The sequence below is a fragment of the Raphanus sativus genome, chromosome 2 (genome assembly GCF_000801105.2).
Source record: "Raphanus sativus cultivar WK10039 chromosome 2, ASM80110v3, whole genome shotgun sequence".
NCBI classification, from domain to species: Eukaryota; Viridiplantae; Streptophyta; class Magnoliopsida; order Brassicales; family Brassicaceae; genus Raphanus; species Raphanus sativus.
Genome location: NC_079512.1, coordinates 6628539 through 6650550, shown reverse-complemented (window position 1 = coordinate 6650550; position 22012 = coordinate 6628539). Strand labels below are relative to the sequence as shown.

At 30.0% G+C, this 22012-nt stretch overlaps 1 protein-coding gene and 1 long non-coding RNA gene across 3 annotated transcripts; one reads left to right on the top strand and one right to left on the bottom strand.

Annotated features, from left to right (window-relative positions):
* Positions 1-13160: 13160 nt before the first annotated feature.
* LOC108839828 (zinc finger protein GIS3) lies at positions 13161-14064 on the bottom strand. Its single transcript, XM_057004405.1, has one exon. The coding sequence runs from the start codon at positions 13979-13981 to the stop codon at positions 13322-13324; it is 660 nt and encodes a 219-aa protein (XP_056860385.1). The 5' UTR covers positions 13982-14064; the 3' UTR covers positions 13161-13321.
* Positions 14065-20464: 6400 nt separating this feature from the next.
* LOC130505993 (uncharacterized) lies at positions 20465-21130 on the top strand. Of its 2 annotated transcripts, none has more exons than XR_008941876.1 (3): positions 20465-20563; positions 20648-20682; positions 20855-21130. It is a non-coding gene; the product is annotated as an uncharacterized LOC130505993 (long non-coding RNA). The 2 variants fall into 2 exon arrangements; XR_008941875.1 differs by having other exon boundaries at positions 20648-20728.
* Positions 21131-22012: the final 882 nt, after the last annotated feature.

Here is a 22012-nt window from a genome sequence, read left to right as displayed (position 1 = left end):
CCTAGCGTGGAGGTTTGATTGTTAAAAAGCTTGGTCTTCATCATCCTCCAGGGTTCGTGGTCTGTGGTTTCTTGTGGCTCGTCAGACTGTCGTCGGAGCAATATCTTGCGAAGCAGTACACCCCTAATAAAGTTCGCTCTGTGGTGTGGCGCTTATCTCTTCGGTTCTCCTCCGGTGCATCCGTTTGCTTAGGTGTTTTGTTTATTTGATCTAGTTACTATGATTAGATTTTACTTTTAACTTCTGTTCATATGTTTTGTTCTAGTCTTTGGAGATTTTGGTCAAATCTGCTGGCTTTTGTTTCCAGAGTATGTTGTTGTTTACTGCTGGCTTTAGTTTGATATTTCCCTTGTATAATGTGTAGTTTCATCAATGAAAAGTTTCAGTGTGAAAAAAAAGTACATAGTACATGTAAATGCCTCATCTGTTTAGAAAATGGTGGGTGTGGTTTAGTAAAGGTCTAGGACTCTAGGGACACGGTTCTTTTCTGTTTGGTCGATGATCTCTTTCACTCTCATTTGACGAGTCTAAATGGTGTCGGTGAGTGTATTACTCTACATGGGATTAGTCGGGTAATAGAGGGAATAGTCCAGTGATAAAAGTTCGGCCGCCCTAGTTATCAAAGAACAAAAAAAAATCTCATCTCACAATCAAATTTTACAAACAGACGAGAACCTTGAACAGAAATGGAAAAGCTTAACCTGACAAGATCTAGTACTTTTATTCTTATCCTATACTTGAAATGGAAAAGCTTAACCTTGAACAGTTTTGTTGTTTTTATTACAAGAAAAGACAATTTAAGCTATTGAAGTACTTTTTTGTAACTAAAACCAAACAATTGCTAACTAAGTGACCAAGATGGTCCCACATCTAACCACTTGCATTTTCTTTCCTCTCTCCTTCTTCATTTTGAGAATTATGTTCGACTTCTTCTTTTTTTTTTTCCATGTAACCCAAATAATTTCTGCAGTTTATTATTTTTCAACATCATAATTTTATTTTCTCTTTTATTTTATATATCATTGATTGAGTTTTTTTTTCTGCATAACTACAGATCCAAAAAAATAAATACAAAGAAAAGGCAAAAGAATTTGAAGCCTCCATAGAAAAATTTCTTCAATTCAACATTAGTGCCTCCGCTTCCTGTAGCCACCTCTATCTCCGCCTCCGTCGACTGGAACCTCTACCTCCATCTCGTATGTCTCGTCGCTGCCTCTTTCTCGTCACCATTGTTACAAAAGCTTGATAGGAAACAAAGGCCAATTTTATATTTATTGCACATTTGGTCCCTAGAAATTTTAATATATTCATTTCTGATCTATAGATTTTTGATTTGCAAATATACTCTTTTAAATTGATTTCATATTTTTGAATTGTGTAGATCATACCTTTCATAATTACACGAACATATATGTTTACATATTTCGTGTACATTGGTACATGATGGTATATGTATACAATGCTAAAAAATCAAAATCTACCACTATATATACAAGTTTCCAGTGTTGTACACATGTACACTACCATATTTGTTGGACACATGTATGTCATCAACTTTTAATGTACACACGTACACTAACGAAGGCACACAATTTTACAACATATTGGATATGTAACATGTATCTCAAACATATGTCTACATATTGGACATCTAACATGTATCACAAAACATACTGACTTTTAACATGTTCCCATAAATCAGGTAAGTAAAGATATTTCAATGTTTTAGTCACTCCACTTAGAAATATATAACATACATTTGTAAGTTTTAATTTACATTTAAATAGCATCTGAATGTACACACAAAATCTTGTTGTCCACATGTACAATAACTCACATGTACACTGGTGTATGTTAGTATATTATCCATATTTGTATGTGTTGCCTCACATGTGCAATGACTCACATGTACACTGGTGAATGGAACATACATATATAAAAACTTTTCATGTACAATGACATGTATTTCAAACATGTGTTACATGTGAGTGTATATGCATCGGTGTACACGTGGACACAATTATTCAAGTGAATCATTGTACATTATAGTAAAATTTGTATGTACACATGAATATTATTTGGTTGTACATCATTTGGTTGTACACATGAACATCATTTGGTTGTACACATTTTGATGGTGTACACATGTAACACTGATGGATACATTATGTAAGGTAGACAATTGTGGTCGTGTACACATGTGTACATTTGTGGTTATGTACACTTGTACAATCGTGGTTATGTACAATATCTATATTATTAAAAGAGAGGTACCCATATAAATTGTCCCTAAGTTTTCAAAGTTATTTACACTACTATGCCACTGAAAATTAAATAGCTTATCTATTTTAATGCTTATCTTTTTCAGTTGAGTTAATATGATGTACTAATATAAATTAAGTTGCCTATTTTAATGTTTGTCCTTTTCAGTTGAATTAATGTGAGGTCCTAATATAAATTAAGTTACCTATTTTAATGTTTATTTTTTTCAGTTGAGTTAATGTGTTGTCCAAATATTACATTTAAGTTTCCTTCTCTATTAAATCAATTTCAAAATTATTTATAGTTTTATTAATTGCTGTCTTTTCAGTTTAATAAATACATTTCCTAATTCTAAATTTACCACACTTAATGATAATAAAAATCGCATATGGTAGGAAAATTATTGTGCCATCACTATCTTTTAATATTCGAACCAAACCAATTTTTTATGTTAATTTTAAGTTTTTTGGCATACATTATTCAAATTTATTTATATATATATTTCTTACACATACATCTAATCATAGACGTTAGATTTGTTTAGATGATCTCCAGTGTCAGTGATACATTTTATGTTAAACGCAAAATTATTAAATTACTTAATTTAATATGATTACATTTACAAATATAACATTTAGTACACACAAAAATTAAAATTTAAAATTTAAAATCGAGTGAGATTATTTTCTTAACAAATTTATATTAATAGAAATTCCAAATATTTGGAATTTGAAAGCATTATGATCCACACCTATACTATTTTAATTATGATAATTGAATTTATATAAGAATATTTTATTAAAATTTTAATTTTAATTTTTTTATAACTGCAAAAATTATTTTCGATCTAAATTTATGATCAAATATTACAAATATATCATTTAATACAAACAGAAAACTAAAAACATAAAATAAATAACTGTGTGGTCGCACATGTCAAGATCTAGTTATATATTATTTATGTACACATATGTTCAAAACATGTTTATTGCACATCAAAATTATGGTTTTATATTACAAAGATTTTACAAAATGCACAACCCATGTGTACACCTATTTTCATGTACACCATATTCGGTTTGACATATAATATAAAATTAGGTGTACACATGTACAGTCTAAAATTAATGTACACACGACTTTTTCACTAATGTTGCAAAATTACGGAAAAAACCTCATCTTCTTCCTTAGCCATGGTCGACCAAAAATCCTAATCTTCGCCTTTCTCTCCTATTTTCTACGATTCTTTGCATTCTCAACTTGTTTTTATGTATTTTTATCCAGATGTGATAGCTTCCAATCTTAATTCACATCTTTAATCTTAAAAATAACAAATAAGTTTAGGGACCAAATATGCAAAAATATTCAAATTAGCAATTGTTGCTCTCAAACTTATTGTGTGAGTTTTAGAGCACGTAGGAGCACAAAGATACCATGGTTGAAGCTTCAGTCGATCTCTGCCATTAATATTGTTATGTACATCATCTTTGCACCACCATGAGAAATATAGCTTGACATATCTCAAAAGATAGACATAATGATAAAGATAATAAGTAAACAAAGTTTTTTTGAGAAAAAAAAAAATTTGAAGAAACCGAATTCATTTCACAAAACGGTAGAAAAATTAAGAAGAATGAGACAAAGAAGAGAGAGAGATGTGACCCCACTTTACTTTATTTATTAATAAAATAATTTTCTAGTTAAAATTTAGGTTAAATCACGAAAATCTAGACTAGTTTAGTTAGTTTGTAACAAAGAAATAAATTTGGTTAAATAAAACTACCTTAGTAGCAACAACTGCCTTATAGTGTAATAATAATCTTGAAACTGCTCTACAATGTAACTCTTTCTATTGAATTCCTCCTTCGACATCATAATTGCAAAAGGTTTATAAAGAAAATAACTTTCTTTGGGCATACAAAGTTATAGACTCACTGAGAACCAACGAGACTTCGACACAAACACAACATCATCTTTCTTCTCTGTCTATATTTCACGTCAAGGAAAGCCCAACCCTACGGATTGTTCTTACTCATGTCCTATCACTTTCCACGCAAGCCCTATCATGTTTCTTAGCGCTTGTCCCTAACCTACGAAAACCTCCATTGTACTTTGACATTACCTTGTCTCCACATTCGCGGGGTTGATTTTGATTAAGTCGATGTGTACTTATATCTAATTAATTAATACATCACTACAAAAAAAACATTGTTTAGCATCATTTATTTTAAATTTTTGCATTACTTATAAATGATGTAAAAGAATTTTGCATCACTTAAATAAATGACTCTGAAAGTGGCGATGCAAATAATTTGCATCAAAAAATGAGGCAATTTCTAAAATAGCACTTTTTAAGTTTTTGTCACAAAATAGCACTCAAAAAATAAAATGACCAAAATAGCACCTTTTGTTTTGAAAATTTTAATATTTATTTTTTATTTTTAAATATTTGAATACATTACTAAAACTCCATTCCTTAACTATAAACCCTTTAGTTAACCCAAATGTTATAAATGCATATTTACCCTTCAATAAAACTTATTTTGGTCATTTTCCTCCTTGTGATGCTATTTTGTGACAAAAAGTTGGGTTGGTGCTATTTTTATCTTTTTCTCATAAAAATGCATACAATTTGTATACACAATAGATATGGAAATTTGTTTCAAAATATCAAATTTACAATACCATGTAAACAACCATAACATATACGCATATATGGTATAGGTTCAGTATTCAAAGAGTCGAGGAATCACTCTCTTTGAAAGTTCTAATTGTTTTTTTGATAAATTTTTAAAAATGCATGATAAAAGTAAATTAGAATATGATTTATGTTTTTTTCCTTATGTGATCTAACACTTAAACTAGATTCACAGCACTTGGATACAATCGGATCGCACCTCAAGTGTGATGAATACTACCCCAAATGCTTTACTTTCTTTCACATGTGTATGTATTATATTTTGCACATGTTATTCGAGATTTTGTTATTGCTGTTAAAAGTCTAGATTACTGCTCAGGTTTGAGAAAAGTAGAAACCATTGTTGTCTTTTACTTAGTGCTCAGTGGTCAATGGAGATGGACATATAGATGCATGATACATTATTAAATAAAGGGGAATTGGGCTGTATAACCATCAAATAAAAGATAATTCACTCACTATCTAAAAAAAAAATCTCACCTATATAACTTGCTTCTTATACATAATAGTGCCATATTACCCTCACATGCAACATGTGAAACCTGCAAGAAAAAAAAAGATTAATTATAATAATAATAAAAAGTAACTTGTGGTTACCATTGCTTCACATATCTTCTCTTCTTCTTCTTCCTCTTTTACCATATCTCTATTTTTTTCATACGTACAAAAATACACCACCACATCTATTTTTTTTCTTTTTTGATCAAGCACACCACCACATCTCAAAGCAAGGAAGAAACAAAAATTATGGACTTACAAAATTGAGTTTGGAAGAGAAGATGGCACCGTAGAGAATGAGGTGACATCACGATTTTATACTATGTTGTTGTTTTTGTTTTTGTTTTCATACATTGTTTCTGTTTTTATATTATGTTTTTGTTTCTGTTTTTATACTCTATTTATGATCCAATGGTGAAAAATAACAACGGCGGACCGGTAGAGGCGTCGTTGTGCCGGAAAAAAAAAAGAAGAGATAAAGATGATCTTTATATGGTGGTGAAAAATAACGACGGTGAACGAAGTGAAGATGTATCAGCACGTTTGAAAAAGAAGAATTGAAGAAGATGAACTCGCCGTCTATACTATATTCGGTGAACTAAAATTACTATATTATATCCATCATGTAGATATAGTATTATGAACCTGGTGAATGTCATTATTTGAAAACAGGGGAAACTATTTATATCTCGGATGTGGATTGACATTTCCGGGTTAGGGTTTAGTGTTATCATCAAACTATTGTTGTTCCATTATTCTTTAGTGAAGCTATTTATGTAAGGTTACCATACTATTTGAGACATATTTCTATACTATTTCTTAAAATTGTAATAATGTGGTGACTGTCAATATTTGAAAAGGGGGAAACTGTTTATATCTCGGATGTGGGTTTTACATTTCCGGGTTAGGGTATATTTTTGTCATATGGGTTGAGTTTCACTAACTCATTCTCGTTACTCTGTTACTTGTATTAGTGATATGACCTCATTTATACCGTAATGTCAGTATATTATATTCAATAATATAGTAGTACATCACATACATATAACCTTGCTACTAAACTCCCATGAATTATTGAACAAGAACTAAGGTTTAGTTCCCTCTACACTCTAAAAGTGCTATACTATATCCACCATATAGTATAGTATTATGAACCTGGTGAATATCATTATTTGAAAATGGTGGAAATTGTTTATATCTCGGATGTGGATTGACATTTTCGGGTTAGGGTTTACTGTTACATTTGGGTTTGGGTTTAGTGATAACCATTTATGGGTTGGCATTTAAAAGTTGGGTTTAGTGATTATCAAATTTAGTGATTAAGATTTAGAGTTTAGTTTTTGGAAGGTGGGGTTGAGATTTGAGTTTAGTTTATTCAATTCTATTTGGGTTTAGGATTTATACTTGGGTTTAGGGTTTAGTGATTAAGATTTAAGGTTTAGTATTTGGAAGGTGGGGGATGAGATTTGAGTTTAGTTTGTTCCATTCTATTTGGGTGGGGGATGAGATTTGGGTTTAGTTTGTTCCATTCTATTTGGGTTTATGATTTATACTTGGGTTTAGGGTTTAGTATTTGGAAGGTGGAGGTTGAGATTTGGGTTTAGTTTGTTCCATTCTATTTGAGTTTAGGGTTTATACTTGAGTTTATGGTTTAGTGATTAAGGTTTTGGGTTTAGTATTTGGATGGTGGAATTGAGATTTGGGTTTAGTTTGTTCCATTCTATTTGGGTCTATGGTTTATACTTGGATTTAGGGTTTAGTAATTAAGATCTAGGGTATGTTTAGTATTTTTGGGTTGTATGTGGGATTATAATCCTATACTATTTCGACAATAAAGAATAGAATAACCAATACATATATATGTGTGGTTAGTAAATATTTACGTGGATGCTTTTTTTTTTATGTGCAATATTTTACAAATATTTTTTGTCTTTTGTTTTATCTGTCACCTTGCTTATTTTCTCTTATTGACTTGTTACCTATAAAGAAGAATGATAAAACCAGATAGATTATGTCACAAATGTTAGATAATGAATTATGTCAAAATCAGTGTTCTGCACTTAATTTCATTCATGTTTTAGGTTATTCAGCAAATAAACCCTTAAATAAAGAAACAATGTTGAGATTTGATAATGTACGAAGATGAGAGTATATGCAACGTATAATGCGTAGTTGTCAGAGTGGTAAAGCAAAAGCAAAAATTAAGACGCACCCTCAAGAGTTATAACTTTGACAACGAGTTATAACTTTTCTTTTTTTTTTTTAAATTTAGATTAGGGTAGATACATTGCATGATTGATTGTGTGATGGGTACTTTGATGATTCCTTAAAGAGGACACATGATGAAGCAAAAGAGCACGTTTTGGGACTCTTGAAAAAGTTCCCCTCCAAAAGGGTACCTTTTACAGATACGCACATGCATGTAGTTACCAGACCACACAAAGCAAGTGGATTCAATTTTTGTGTGTAGTCATTGACCAATAGTAATTTGAGTTTTGTATTCATTGCACCTCAAATTACTTAGACGCATATGACTCAGTCAAAGCTGAGTGGACCAAGTGGCATCTAGAAAGCTAAACATAAGCTTTTGATAATCGCAGTATTGACAAAACAATAACAAAGAGCCCATACGACATGGTTGTTTTATAGTCAGAGAAGCTCCTTAGCAACTATGAAAAGCCAATTTCTCCAAGTGGTAGAAAAGTGTCTACGTGGATTGTTCTGATACCAAGCTTAAAATCGTTCCATCCAATCCTCTATTTCTCTAACTAATCAATGTTCAAAAGTACTTTCTATTTCTAAACCTTTGTTTAAGTTTATTACATTCAGGTTATTATGGGTTTCAACTTAAAACCAATTGACAATTAGTGGATTGGTCCTAACCTTTTATATATTACTTAATTATTTCTCCAATTACCGATGTGAGACTTTATTCATTAACATTCCCCTTCATGGACATGCGTGGACAACTGTGGGAATACCATCCACGGAATGGTCCAACATCAGGTGGTTCTTTTTTTTAATTTCACTTTGATCCACAAGGATCGACCGCTCTGAAACCATATTAGATTCGGGTTGTTATGGGCTTCCAACTTAAAACCAACTAGAACTTGACCCGTGCGCCCGCACGGGTATTTATTCTTGGTTCTTATATATTCTAATTTTTGATAATGTCGTCAACTTGATTCTTGTGTTCATGTTGTAGATTAATATGTTATTTTCTTTTGATATTTTTGTATCATGTTCAATTTGCTTAACTTCCAAATTATTAGAAATTTTGTTTTTACGTTCTGTAGACTTTAATTCAATTATTTTGATATATTAAACAGCAAAAATGTAATATTAGAGACTTAGATATACTTTTAAGTTTTATTAAATTATATTCCAAATATTTTGATTTAAATATATATATATATATATATATATATAAAGTTCATATCTGATTTTTTGATTTTTTAATAAATACATGTCTAAAGTTTGACATACACGCTGACAAGGCTATTTATTTTAATTTATAAAAATCGTTGTTATCTTATAAACCATTGGTAATTACTGGATTTTATTAACTGTGGTCAAACGATATTAGATTATTGTTTGATTATTATCGTATTGAATGTATTTATATCACAAACAAATGATTACCAATACATTCAAATATTTATTATTGTTTTTGTTTCTACTAATTTTATATTGTTTTCAAACCCTAATATTTAAAATGGTAATTCTCTCAATATCATTTTTTAAGTTTTTATCACCAAAATGTCTTCAAAGAAAAAAAACTTATTAAAAGACGTTTCAGAGAATATTGTTTAAAAGAGGTAAAAAATTCTTCTATCCAGTGGTTTTTAATATATAAATCTAAATTAATATAGAAAATTTCTCTATTTTAAATGTTAAAATTAGTAATTATATCTATACTATAAATGGACAACTTATTTTTTGACAAAAGTATATGTTCAATATTTATTAAATATTAAAAGGAGTCATATTGATTTTATATATTAATATTTGTATGAAATGTTTATTATTTCGTATAAAACAGCTAGTAATACAAAATTTTATTCGAAACTTTTCGTTTATGTCAAATTTATGTTACTCATATACAAAATTATAATATTTTTCAATTTAATTATTGTGAGTAATCACACATAGGATCTACGTGATCAATATATTTGGATAATAATAATGGCAAAATAGTTTATTTTGATGAGAATTATTAATCATGTTTTAGATTAACATGGCAATATAGTTTAAATAATATCAAAATATATGGCAAGTTAATAAATACGTTTTTGATTTATATGGAAATGTGGTTAATTAAAGCGAAATATATGTTAGAGAATCACGTTTTGGATTTGTATGGCAAGATAATAAATATTATTTGGGTATGTGTTATATTTAATTGGATAATCTTTAATTAAAAGGAGTAGCATGCCTTTGTAATTTTTGTGCAACTCTAAGGGGGGTGTATTGAATCTTAAATTTGAAGTGATTTGATTTTTAATGAGTTTTGAGATGATTATAGGAGAATTAGGGAATTTGATGTGATTTTTGTTAAAACACTCTAAAATCTTATCTAAAATATTGGGATTTGGATTTTTAGTTTTATAACTAAGTAACTTCCCTCAAACACTCTAGAAACACTTAAAATACTCTAAAATCTCCAACTTAAATTTTGTTCAATAACAGTGGATTTCAGAGTGTTTTATAAAATGTCAAGTTCAATAACACTGGATTTTAAAGTGTTTTTTAAAATCCATGTTTGAATAACAGTGAATTTGTCATTTTAATACAAATCACTTAAAACTCTTAGTTGAATACACCCCCTAAGAGTTAAGTACTATTTGTACTTCAATTTTAATATATTAGATTGACAATTAGTGGATTGGTCCTAATCTTTTATATATTACTTAATTATTTCTCCAATTACCGATGTGAGACTTTATTCATTAATAAAGTTCGTACTGGTTGCTCAGCTGCCCCAGTTCACCATAGCATCTATAGAATATATTTGTGCCTCTTGCATTATTAAACTTCCTAAAACAAAGATACTTTGTGTCTTGTATATAAATTATTGGGCCATCGTGAGTAGGATTCCATTTCATGTTTAAACTTGAAATGCGCTGGCCTACCTTCCTACATATTAATATATCATATGGTTGATTATAATTAATCATTTATTATCTCAAATTCCGGTATCCGGGGATTCCTCCCTAACTTGTGACATGAATTATTTTCTAAATGCTACGCCATGCATTTCACAATAAAAAAATGTTCAACTTCTTTTGGTAATAATACACATCTATATTTTTTTTTTTGAAAAAGAAAAAGGTTAAACCCGGATCAATGATGACACAAACCTAGTCCCCGGGTGGAAGTACAGCCACGGATAAACCCTCTCCTAAACATTTAAATGGGCCGAAAGCAATAGCTTATATCCGTGTGACCGGTAGGGTTTGAACCCGGGTTCGCCTTATTGAGTTTTTTCATATGAATATATCTATGTGTATATATTGTTTACAAATATCAGCTTAGGGGTAAGATTCCTCCACTATACAAAGTGTGTGTGTTTTGTATCCTTCAAATTATGACATAAGGGAACTCTGTACTATTTAAGCCGCACAAACATACTATGATTATCATCACCTCTAGTCATACAACCAACTAAGAAATTGGCATCTTCCGGCATGTGTATGTTTTATGCATGCACACTCATACATTCATATATGTTTTATTGAAGGACCAGACTAATCCGTAAAGGAAGATACAGTCTACAAATAAACTTTTTCTGGATATTCAAATAGATCATAAACAATCGACACATATCCGCACTATCACATGTAATGTAATAGAATGTTTTCGACCACAGATTGCTTAGCAATCCAAAATTCGTTTGCCACTAGACCATCAAGTACAAGCTTGTACATACCATACAAGTTTAATTCTTCCATCCACCTTATATTTAAAAGAGAATTCTCCGATGTATTTCTGAAAAGATTTTTTTAAAAGCCTATATAATTTACAACTAATAATATTCGAAAATATCTATATATATTATGAATTTTTATCTCTTTTATAGCCGTTGGTAGCAAATGCTCTCAACGAGAAATAATAATCAAACTTAAGAATAAAGAGAATTTGACTTTGATAAGTTGGAGTTAAATCATATCTAATGCCCATAATTGAACAAAAGATTCACTGGTCCTACAATCCCCATACATGTAACCAAATTGTGTTAGATTGATTGTGTTAGATTAGTACGGTAATCGACTAACATGGACAGAATCTGCCATATTCTAGAATTTATGAGCTCTTACTTTCATTTTGGTTCAAAGAGTCTTGACAAAGTTTGACATATAAATATTTATAACATTCCCTAAATGAGAACCAAAATGCGACAACTCCAAAAGTAAAGACACCAATTATAAATTGACTGATAATGATATGTTTGTTTAGGATTAATACAGAATAAAATAGCTTGTGCATAGACTTCAGAACTTTGGAGCCGTATCAAATATCAAACGCCCAACAAAAGGTCGAGTGTGGCCCTTTTTGACTAATTTAAGATAAGTTTTTCTGCATAACTTGTAAAATTTTTATTTTCTGAATTTATCATACCCACCATCTCCGGTATTCTAGTGGCCACTATAAAATGGTTAACACAAGGTTTTATTAGGATTACGATCCAATGGATCTGAAACCATGAGTTAATTATATAGTTTTGTAAGTTCAAACATTCTATAAAATCACTTTTAACCATCTGCTGAAGTTTAGTAGCAATAAAAAATTCAATTTTCCGAGATATTTATAATTATACTATAATTTCATATTTTATTCAATATATGTTTTCTCTATAGTTATTTTATCCCAAGCGTTATATATCATAAATTCAAAATCACTACCTTTTTAGAATAATGTTTGTTTAAACAAATGATTTTTAGGCCAACTTCACTTGAATTCTAAAACATGAAATTTCGTATGATTCATTTCCGATGGAAGTCCGAAAATCACACCATTCCATTAAAACTGTTTTTTCGAATAATATTACACCAAACACTATCCTTCACATGCTAAAAATATATTTTATTATGTTTCATTTAATTATATAATTAAATTAATACCATTCATTAATTTAATTTTGTAACTAAAGTAAATATATAAATTGACTGTTGACAAAAAATATAAATTTACTAAAATTAATAATATATATAAATTAGTTAAAATAAAATATTTTTATAAAATATATAAACACGAAAACAAAATTGTAATATTTTTTAAAATATACATGAATCTAAATATAATAAATAATAATAAGTCTTTACATATAGCTAAAGTTCTAAAAAAATTAATATAGAATATTTGTTTTACAAATCTGTTGATGTGGTTGAATATAGAAATGAAACCAAAACAACAAATATAAACTTTGATGTTATTTCAATACAAATTTTGATATTATTTCAACACCAATGTAATTAAGAGTTATCCTAAATCTTTTAACTCAGTTAGATCGGAGAGTATCTGCAGTTTTATTTCTATTATTTGCTTGTCACGTCTGCTTATTATTTATTTATATTATTTTGTTAATTTACTAGGTCTAGACCGACAGATTCGGACCCAGAGCAATTCTGAAATCTTAACAAAAAGTTGTATCTTCTTGAACTTCGTTCATCAAATTGGTTAAAGCATTCTGAGGACCGAGGAGTACTTTCTTGAGTGTGAAACATGATTAAAGGCTAAATAATTTTGCTAGACAAACAATTACTGGAATTTAAAATCACTAAATATTTAATAAAATCAACTAAAATGTAGAAAATTATACACGATCTAACCTCCTGCCATACTTGCAGGGGGCATGATTAAACTTTAATGACCAGCTGGTGCAAGACTCAGATGCAAATCCAACCCTAATCCATCATCAAAAGTTGGTCCTACTTCTCTTGAAAATCCATTCACTGATGGTCTCGGCCCATGGGTCTGAGCGTGTCTCATCTGAGACCCACTAAACCTGAATCCTGAATCATAAGAGAACCCATGTGGCACGTGAAGCTGAGACGGTGATACACGTGGAAGATACATCCAAGGACCTCCTCCCCCCGGCGGAGACACGGCTGAAGATAGGTGATGAGGTTGAGGAGCGAAGGCGGAGACTATAGGATTCCTTAGGAACGGAGACGCTGATCCAGCGTTAGAATAATTAGCGGCAGCGTTTCGTGTAGCTTGAAGCTGAGCGCGTTTGAGTTGCTGACGCTCCTTCTTGTGAGCGTTTTGGTGACCGCCCAAAGCTTGAGAGTTACCGAACTCCCGACAACAGTATTGACACTCATACTTACGTTCTCCTCCTCCTCCTCCTCGGCTTCGTACACCACCACCACTTCCTCCCGCCGGAAACTCACTAGTCTCCGATACAGATGATTGGTTAGTTTTTACCGACTGATCGGAGAAATCTTCTTCTCCGTTGACGCTGAATCCAAAGAGCTTTAGACAAGAAGTTGATGTCTTTGAGCCAAAATCAATTTCCTCCATTATTATATATGTAGAATTATTATGTTTTAGAGAGAGAGAGAATGAGAAATTGATAGAGAGATGGGTTTTTAATAAGAGGAGGTGGATGAGTTGAAGGCATATATATAAGAAACGTGGAAGAAACTGAGATGTGAACTTTGTACAGTAACATGGGAGACACTGTGCAAGACTGCGAGTGTGGTGTGTCATGTGTGTCAAATATATGATTTTTTTTTTTTTTTTTTAACTTCGTAATCGGACATCCCTAGAAGTTAAAAGAATAGTGAAAGTGGGAGTTTGAGGAACACGGACCGAGACGACATGGATAATGGGACCCAATCTATCTTATTAAAACAGAAACATTCTATTGGACCTAACATTTATTTTGTAAGTTTTTAAATTAAATACACTTTTATACTTTATAGTTAAACCTACATTAAATCACTATTGTTATTTTTTTTATACTACTATCCATGTTTCCAAACAATATACTTATTTCTTTATACTACTATCAATGTTTCCAAACAATATACTTTTTATACTACTATCAATGTTTCCAAACAATACAATAATTTATCTTAGTTATTTTATACTGCAAAATAATGAACTTTAAAATTTGGATTATAAGATTACAAATTATGAAACAATTACAATTTAAATCAAATTAGATTACATATCGGTCATCCATCAGTTCAATCGGTTAGTCTCGGGTTTTAGTAATTTTTTTTTAATATGGATAATTTAAAAACCAAAATTGAATTGTCAGATCTCCGGATTAACCGTATAATCACAATCGGGTTGAATTTAAAAAAACTGCTTTAAATGCAAAAATATTTTAAATATACACTCTTTTAAAAATACCAAAATATTTATTAAGTTATTAGTGAAATTTTTCATCGTAAAATATTCCGCGCTTCTAAAGCGCGGGTCAAGATCTAGTTGCCTTTTATTTTGTCTAGTTATTCTCTAGGAAATTGGATGGTATAACACCCAAAAAACCAAAATTCATTCACTAGCCAAAATAACATTCTCTCACTTTTTTTTTTCTTCCTATTTCTCCCTACTTTCTCCCTACAAAACCAATTTCTCCTTTTTTCTTTTCAGTTTTTAGAAGTTTCGAATTTTTTTTAACGCTGATTTATTATTACAATGCAACTATGAAAAATATTACATAGACGATTCGACAACCAATAATATTACCTGCCTTATGAGATCTACGCCTAACTGTATCATCTGAGTCGTCCTACGAAAATCCACTCCAGACTAGATTTACTTGCATCATGTTGAAGATCTCTTGTACATCTTTTTCTGTGGTCTGCATTAATAAATTTTTCTCTCCAGGATTTAAAACCTGAATTTCCTGTAATCTCCAAAAAATTGCATAGTCTATGATTCGAACCCCAGACATGGGTGTGGAAACCTTTAAAACTTAACCACTAAGCTACAATGCTTCCACGAAACGGCATAGTTTTAGGAAGTTTCGAGTTTAGGCTTAAACTTTTTGTGTGTTATTTTTTCTACTCATTCCTTCGTGTAAAATCAGGCGTTAGAGCTTTTTTAATATGCCTAAAATTTTAAATCAAACACAAAAATAACTTATATATTTTAATTTTTTTCTTTTATCTTATTCACCACTATTTTATTTTCAAAATACATATTTTATCTTTTCATTCGCATTTTCACCAAATATTTACAATCTTGTCATTGTCATCAATACACCTACCACCAGGAGCGGATATACATAAAAGTTATGGGGTCACGTGCACCCGTCTACTTTTTTAATTTCTTCAATAATTAACTTGATTTTGTACATGTTCCCACAATAAAAAAATATGTATAATGAAAAATATTGTTTGTGCCACCAATTGATTTTCATCTTAGATCCAACCTGCCTACCATCATGAACAACCAATTTGAACTCTCAATGCACAAAAGTTTCGAATTTTACTCTTCATATCTCATTACTTATGGACGCAAATCATATCTCTTTAACTTTCTCTTTAAATTCATCCAAAAAATCAAGATTTTGATTTCAAACTTTATGAGGTTCATAGAGATATTAAAGCTCATGATTCTTGTTCATTAACAAGTTGGTAGTTTCTTAGTGAAGTTATGGGTGTTTGGAGAGGCAAAGGAAGTCATCTCACAGATTCAAGGTATGAAATCGTTTTTCTTTTTCAGATCTGTTCGCGAAAATTTTCATAAGACTTCGAAAAGACTTTCAGAAGACTTCGCTAGATGTGTTCTCCATCGTGACCAAAGTTTGTCAGAAATTTGAATTTTTATAGAAAACTTTGAGAAGTTTTCTCACTGTTGAAAGAAATCTATGTGAGCTACTTTTGCAATTGAAAAATAATAGTAAAACATTTAATATTAATGTGAAGATTTCTCTTCTGGAAGAAGACTTCTTTAGAAGTCTTCTCAAATTTCATTCTTGGATTTGGTCAAACCTTCGATTACGAGAGAAGATTTCTTTAAAAGTTCTTTAGCAAAAGATATCTAAAAAAGTCTTGTCTGGAAAAGTCAAATATAGTCAATTGCAAGGAAGACTTCGGAAATACTTTCTTCAGACATATAGAAGTCTTCCTCGAGAAGACTTCCCGAGATGTCTTCTATAAAACGTCAAGTTTCTGACAAAATTTTGTCAATTACAAAATTAACATGTTTATCCAAGAAAACTGCTCGAGAAGTCTTCTCAGGCATTTTCGAGAATTTTTCAAATTCAAAAATAAGTCAATATTACAAAGGAAGACTTCTCAAAATGTCTTCTGTAGAGTAGACTTCTTAAAAAGTCTTCCTTCGTAAATTGCAATTGCAAAAATGATGTAAATGAAAGACTTCCTAAGAAAACTTCTGAAGAAGTTCTCTACATCAATCTTTATTAAACTTCAATTTTCTCTAAACTTAATATGAATTTTGAATATTTTCTTGTCAATTCATGTTTATTAGTCAATATTATGATTCCAAGTGTTAAGTAACTTCAAGAATATCAAGTCATGTGGTTTAACGTGTTTTCTTAGATCATAAGATATACTTTTTAATTTTCATGAAATTAAAAATTTCATCTTTCACTTAAAATTTAAGTTTCCCGCTTAAATTTCTCTCTTATACTTTAGTTTTCCGCTTAATTTGCGGAGAAGACTTAAGAAGAAGTTTTTTTGAGAAGTCTTCCGAGAAGACTTAACTTGTTCTCTCATTAATTTTTAAAGAATTTTCTTAAGAAGTTTTCTGTTATTGATAATATTAAAGGAATAATTCACATAAGCCTTTTAGTAAAGTCTTCCGAAAATTATTCTATTGAGACTTATGTATTGTTTGATCTTTTGTGAGTTCTACAAAGTCTTTTGAGAAGTCTTCTCCCTTAGTTTTGGTAAATTTGTGCTATGTATTTTTATATGTAGTATCAATTACTTCAATGATATTGTAAACATCCACATATTTTTACCAAATTATTTTCATTAACATCTTTTCGAGTTTACAGAAGAATTTACAACTAAAAGAATATACATAGCTATCGTAAAACAGACCATAAAAAAATATTACAATTGGATCTTGAGACCATTCATTGACATAAATAAGCTTGAACTCCATTTAGTGAAGAAAAAATCGAAAGAATTCGTAAGATTTGAGAAGACTTCAGAAGTCCTCACTTTAGCTTTGGAAGACTTCGTAAGATCTCAGAGGATTTCAGAAAATGTGAAAAGACTTTATCAGACTTCCAGTAAGTCTTCCGAGAAGTCTTCCAAAGTCTGACTCAGATCTGGAAAAAAATCGGCAAATTCAAAAACATTCAAATATGACAATAAAACAAAGAAAACTTCAAAAAAAATATTCTATGTTTAAATAATAAATAAAACAGTCATATTATGTTAAACTACAACTATTAAAATCTAACATATAAACACACACAAAAATACATATTTAAAATTTATAGATGTACCTTTAAAGTAGTAAAAGATGAGAACCATGTAATGAAATACCTGCAAAACAAGATAAATTAGTGAAAAATACATAAGAAAAATAAAATTTCAACATTAATTGATCAAACTTTAAAGTAGTGAATGATGAAAACTATGTAATAAAAAACCTGCAAAACAAGATAAATTAGTGAGGAAGACATAAGAAAAATAAAATTGATATAAAATTTTGTGATTTCAAGTTTAAAGGGATTAGATAGAGGTTAGAGAGTTTAAGAGTGAGAAACATTATATTTTTTGTTGCAACTATTTGAGAGGAATAGAGAGAATGTGTAAACTTACTTTATATAGGGAGACAAAAAAAAATTCAATTAGATAGAGGTTAGAGAGTTTAAGAGTGAGAAACATTATATTCTTTGTTGCAGCCATTTGAGAGGAATAGAGAGAATGTGTAAACTTACTTTATATAGGGAGACAAAAAAATCTAATTAAGTTAAATATTTTTGATTCAGACTTCTAAACCAAAATTTACTACTCGCCGAAAAGAATTTCATAAATGTCTTCTAGTGCATTATTCTCATGGAAAACTTTTGGAAAACTTTGATTTAGATGGAAAACCTAAATTATTCTAAAAATTTAGCCGGAAACCTTAAATTTTACTAAAATTTAGGCATGATATGTCAAAAAATTTCCCAAGAAATCTTGTATGAGTCTTCCAGACCATATAATCAAATAACTAAGCAAAAAAATACATTCTTAAACTTATAATACACTTAGAAAGTGTTTAAATCAAGTTATTAGATAGTCACTAAACATATATAGAAATTAAAAAAAAATCAAAATCTAACCCTAAAATTATTAACAATACTATAACATATGTTATCAAACCCTAAACCAAAGACTATTATAACTCAATATATATTTACTCATCTATCTTGAAAATAATTCAAGTTTAGTAAAACTAAATTTATATCATTTAGAAATGTTTATTATTACATGATTTCAATTTTTTATCCATCAAATATTTTATAAAAATTATTTAATTACTTTTAAGAACTAATACATGAGAAAACTTCCCATGGAAGACTTCTCGAAGACTTCGATTTAGGCGGAAAACCTAAATTCTTCTAAACATTTAGGCGGGAACCCTAAATTTTTACTAAACTTTATACATGATATGTCAGAAGATTTTTTAAAAAGTCTTATGTGAGTCTTTCAGACCGTATAATAAAATAATTAAGCAAAAAACACATTCTTAAACTTAAAAGATACTTAGAAATTTTTTAAATTAAGTTATTAGATAATCATTAAACACATATATGTCAAATTAATAAAAAAGATAAAATTTCAAAATCTAACCCTAAACATACTAACAATACTATAGCATATGTTACCAACCTTAAACCAAAGACTATCATGACTCAATCTACTTTCACTCATCTATCTTGAAAATAATTAAATTTTAGTAAGACTAAATTTACATCATTTAGAAATGTTTATTAATAGATCAATTTTTTATCAATCAAAATATTTTTTATAAAATTATAAAATTATTTTACAGATCTACCGAACTAGAATACTTACGAATAAGTCTTTTTGAGAAGACTTCTTTGTAAGTCTTCTCAGAAGGAGGGTTATAATTATAAAACTCAGTACATGGTTTTTTTTGTTATAAGGAGGTTATTGTAATTTCATTAGTCTTTAAGATTACTTTTACATTTCATTGAATTTGGGATATACTTTTGTATTTAAAATCAAGTTTAAATCATTTTCGGAAAATTTCCTTTTTTTTTTACTAAAAAACATATGTTTTCCACCTATTTGTATGTTCTCTTTCATTTCATGTGATTCTAGATATCTCATATCTCTGTTTGTTTTCTTTCCATCATTTTTTTTTTTGGTTTTAGTACTGTAGGTTTTCTCAAATTTACAACCTCATAAAAATAACATTATCGATTAAAACACCCCATTGGGTTTTTAAAAGGCAAAATATTATTTTAAATAGATTTTAGGGGAAATTTCAAAACTACACTTTGTTTGGTACCACTTTTCAGTTTTACCACCACTCTAAAGACATTTTCACAAATACACTTTTCATTAATGAGCAAATTACAAAATAACCCTTTTATAATCCTAACTTAATTTCATCTCTTTGTCTCTCAAGAGAAATCTTCGACGGCGTCGGCAATGTAATGAGATCGACGACGGCGACGAGATCGATCGATGAAGGCGATGATGGCGACAAGATCGAGCGAGTGGAACTAGATCGAGTGTATCCTATCTCAGAAGCAAACGAGATCGAGCGACTACCGCGACGAGCGGTGATGGTGACGAGATCAAACGACAGAAACGAGATCGAGTGTATCCTCTTTCACGAAGCAGACGAGATCGAAACTCAAAACCTCAAAATGTTGAATCCTCAGCAAGAATCACAACTTGTAAGTATTTCTCTCAGATTTTGTTGTCTTGATCTAAGAGAAAGTGTTATCTGTTAATAGTCGGATCTAAGAGAAAGAGTTTTGATAGTGAACATTGAGTTTTTGAAAATTTATAACCCTTTGTAAATCTAAGTTATTTAGTTATGTAATTGACATGTTCAGTTCCCGACACTCATGGAAGAAGTGTGTGTTCAAGCTTATATAAGAGCCACAACCCTGCCAACACACATTTTCTTCGATCTACAATGGTAATCACCATATTCATCATTGGCTCTTACTTTTTTCTTAAGTCTTATTAACCAATCACTCTAATGTTTTTTGTTTCTTTTTAGACTGCAGAGTTTCTTCCCTTTAGCAGTGTTAAAAGGTATGCTACAACGAAAGTGAAAGCTCCACCTCAGCTGCAGAAAACAGTGTGTTAAATAACTCAGTTTCTGTTGCTCTTTCTTGCATTTTTGTTTCATATGTCAGTTGTTTCCTATGATTTGATGAGTTTTTTTAAGAACTGCAAATGAGTTACAAGTTTGTTGTTTTTGCAGGTGCTTGTATGTGTCATTTGAGTCTTTGAGAAGTCTCTATTCCACACAGGAGCTTGATGGCGTCTCTGTGGCCGTAATAAATTTCCTTCAAAGGATATAATCCAACCTGTCCTCTGATTTTTATTTTGCTGAGTTAGTATCCCTGTATAATTTGTATCTTCTAGTTTATGTTGCAACTAAAGGGTGAATATTGTCTGATTAGGTTCTAGATAATTTTGTAAACAATTTATAAAGACTTATAAAAATTGTAAAGTCTATAAGCAATTTATAAATGTTTATGAAAACGGTAAAGTTAATAAAAAAGTTATAAGGTCTACATAGGTTTACGAATCAATTAAAAAATCTCTAAATCATTCGTAAGAATCTATAACCATTTTGAAAGGCTTATGAAACAATTTATAAGAGTTTGAAACATAATTTATAAGGGTTTACAAGAATATAAATAATTAATAAGAGTTAATACATCTTTGTAATGTTTATGAAAAACAGTTTATAAAGTTTGTAAATCATTTATAAATGTTTATAAATTATTTGTAAGGGTATATAAACCATTTATAAATGCTTATAAAAAAGTTTATAAAGTCTATAAACCGTTTATAAATGTTTATAAGTTAGTGTAATCAACAATATCAGTCTCAAACCCAACTTCATTCATCTGAACCAAAACATGCTTAGCTTCCATCATCTTCCCTTCTCTACACCAACCATACAACAATGAAGAAAAATACCTACGATCCGTTGGAAAAAACTGTAACCTCATATCCTCGAAAATCTTTGCAGCATCCTTAATGCAACCGTTCTTACACAAGACATCGAGCAAACACGCGAACACATACTCGTCCAGTTCAGGCATTTCGTCGAGCACCTCGACAGCTTTCTTCACCATATTCGAACCCTAAAATCTCCTCGCGAGAACAACAAACAGCTTCGACTCGATTAGGTGAGGATTCTCCTTCCTCATCTCCTCGATTAGACTCCAAACGGCTCCGAACAGCCGCATCTTATAAAGGATTATAAAACAATTTATAAGAGTATGTAAAATTATTTGTAAAAGTCTATAAACCATTTATAAAGGCATATAAAACAAGCTATGAAATCTATAAACTATTTATAAATGTTTATAAGAGAGTTATGAAAGTTATAAATAATTTATAAGGG

Excerpts from the sequence above, each read along its gene's own strand:
- LOC108839828 (XM_057004405.1), bottom strand. The coding sequence starts at position 13,981 with ATGGAGGAAATTGATTTTGGCTCAAAGACATCAACTTCTTGTCTAAAG.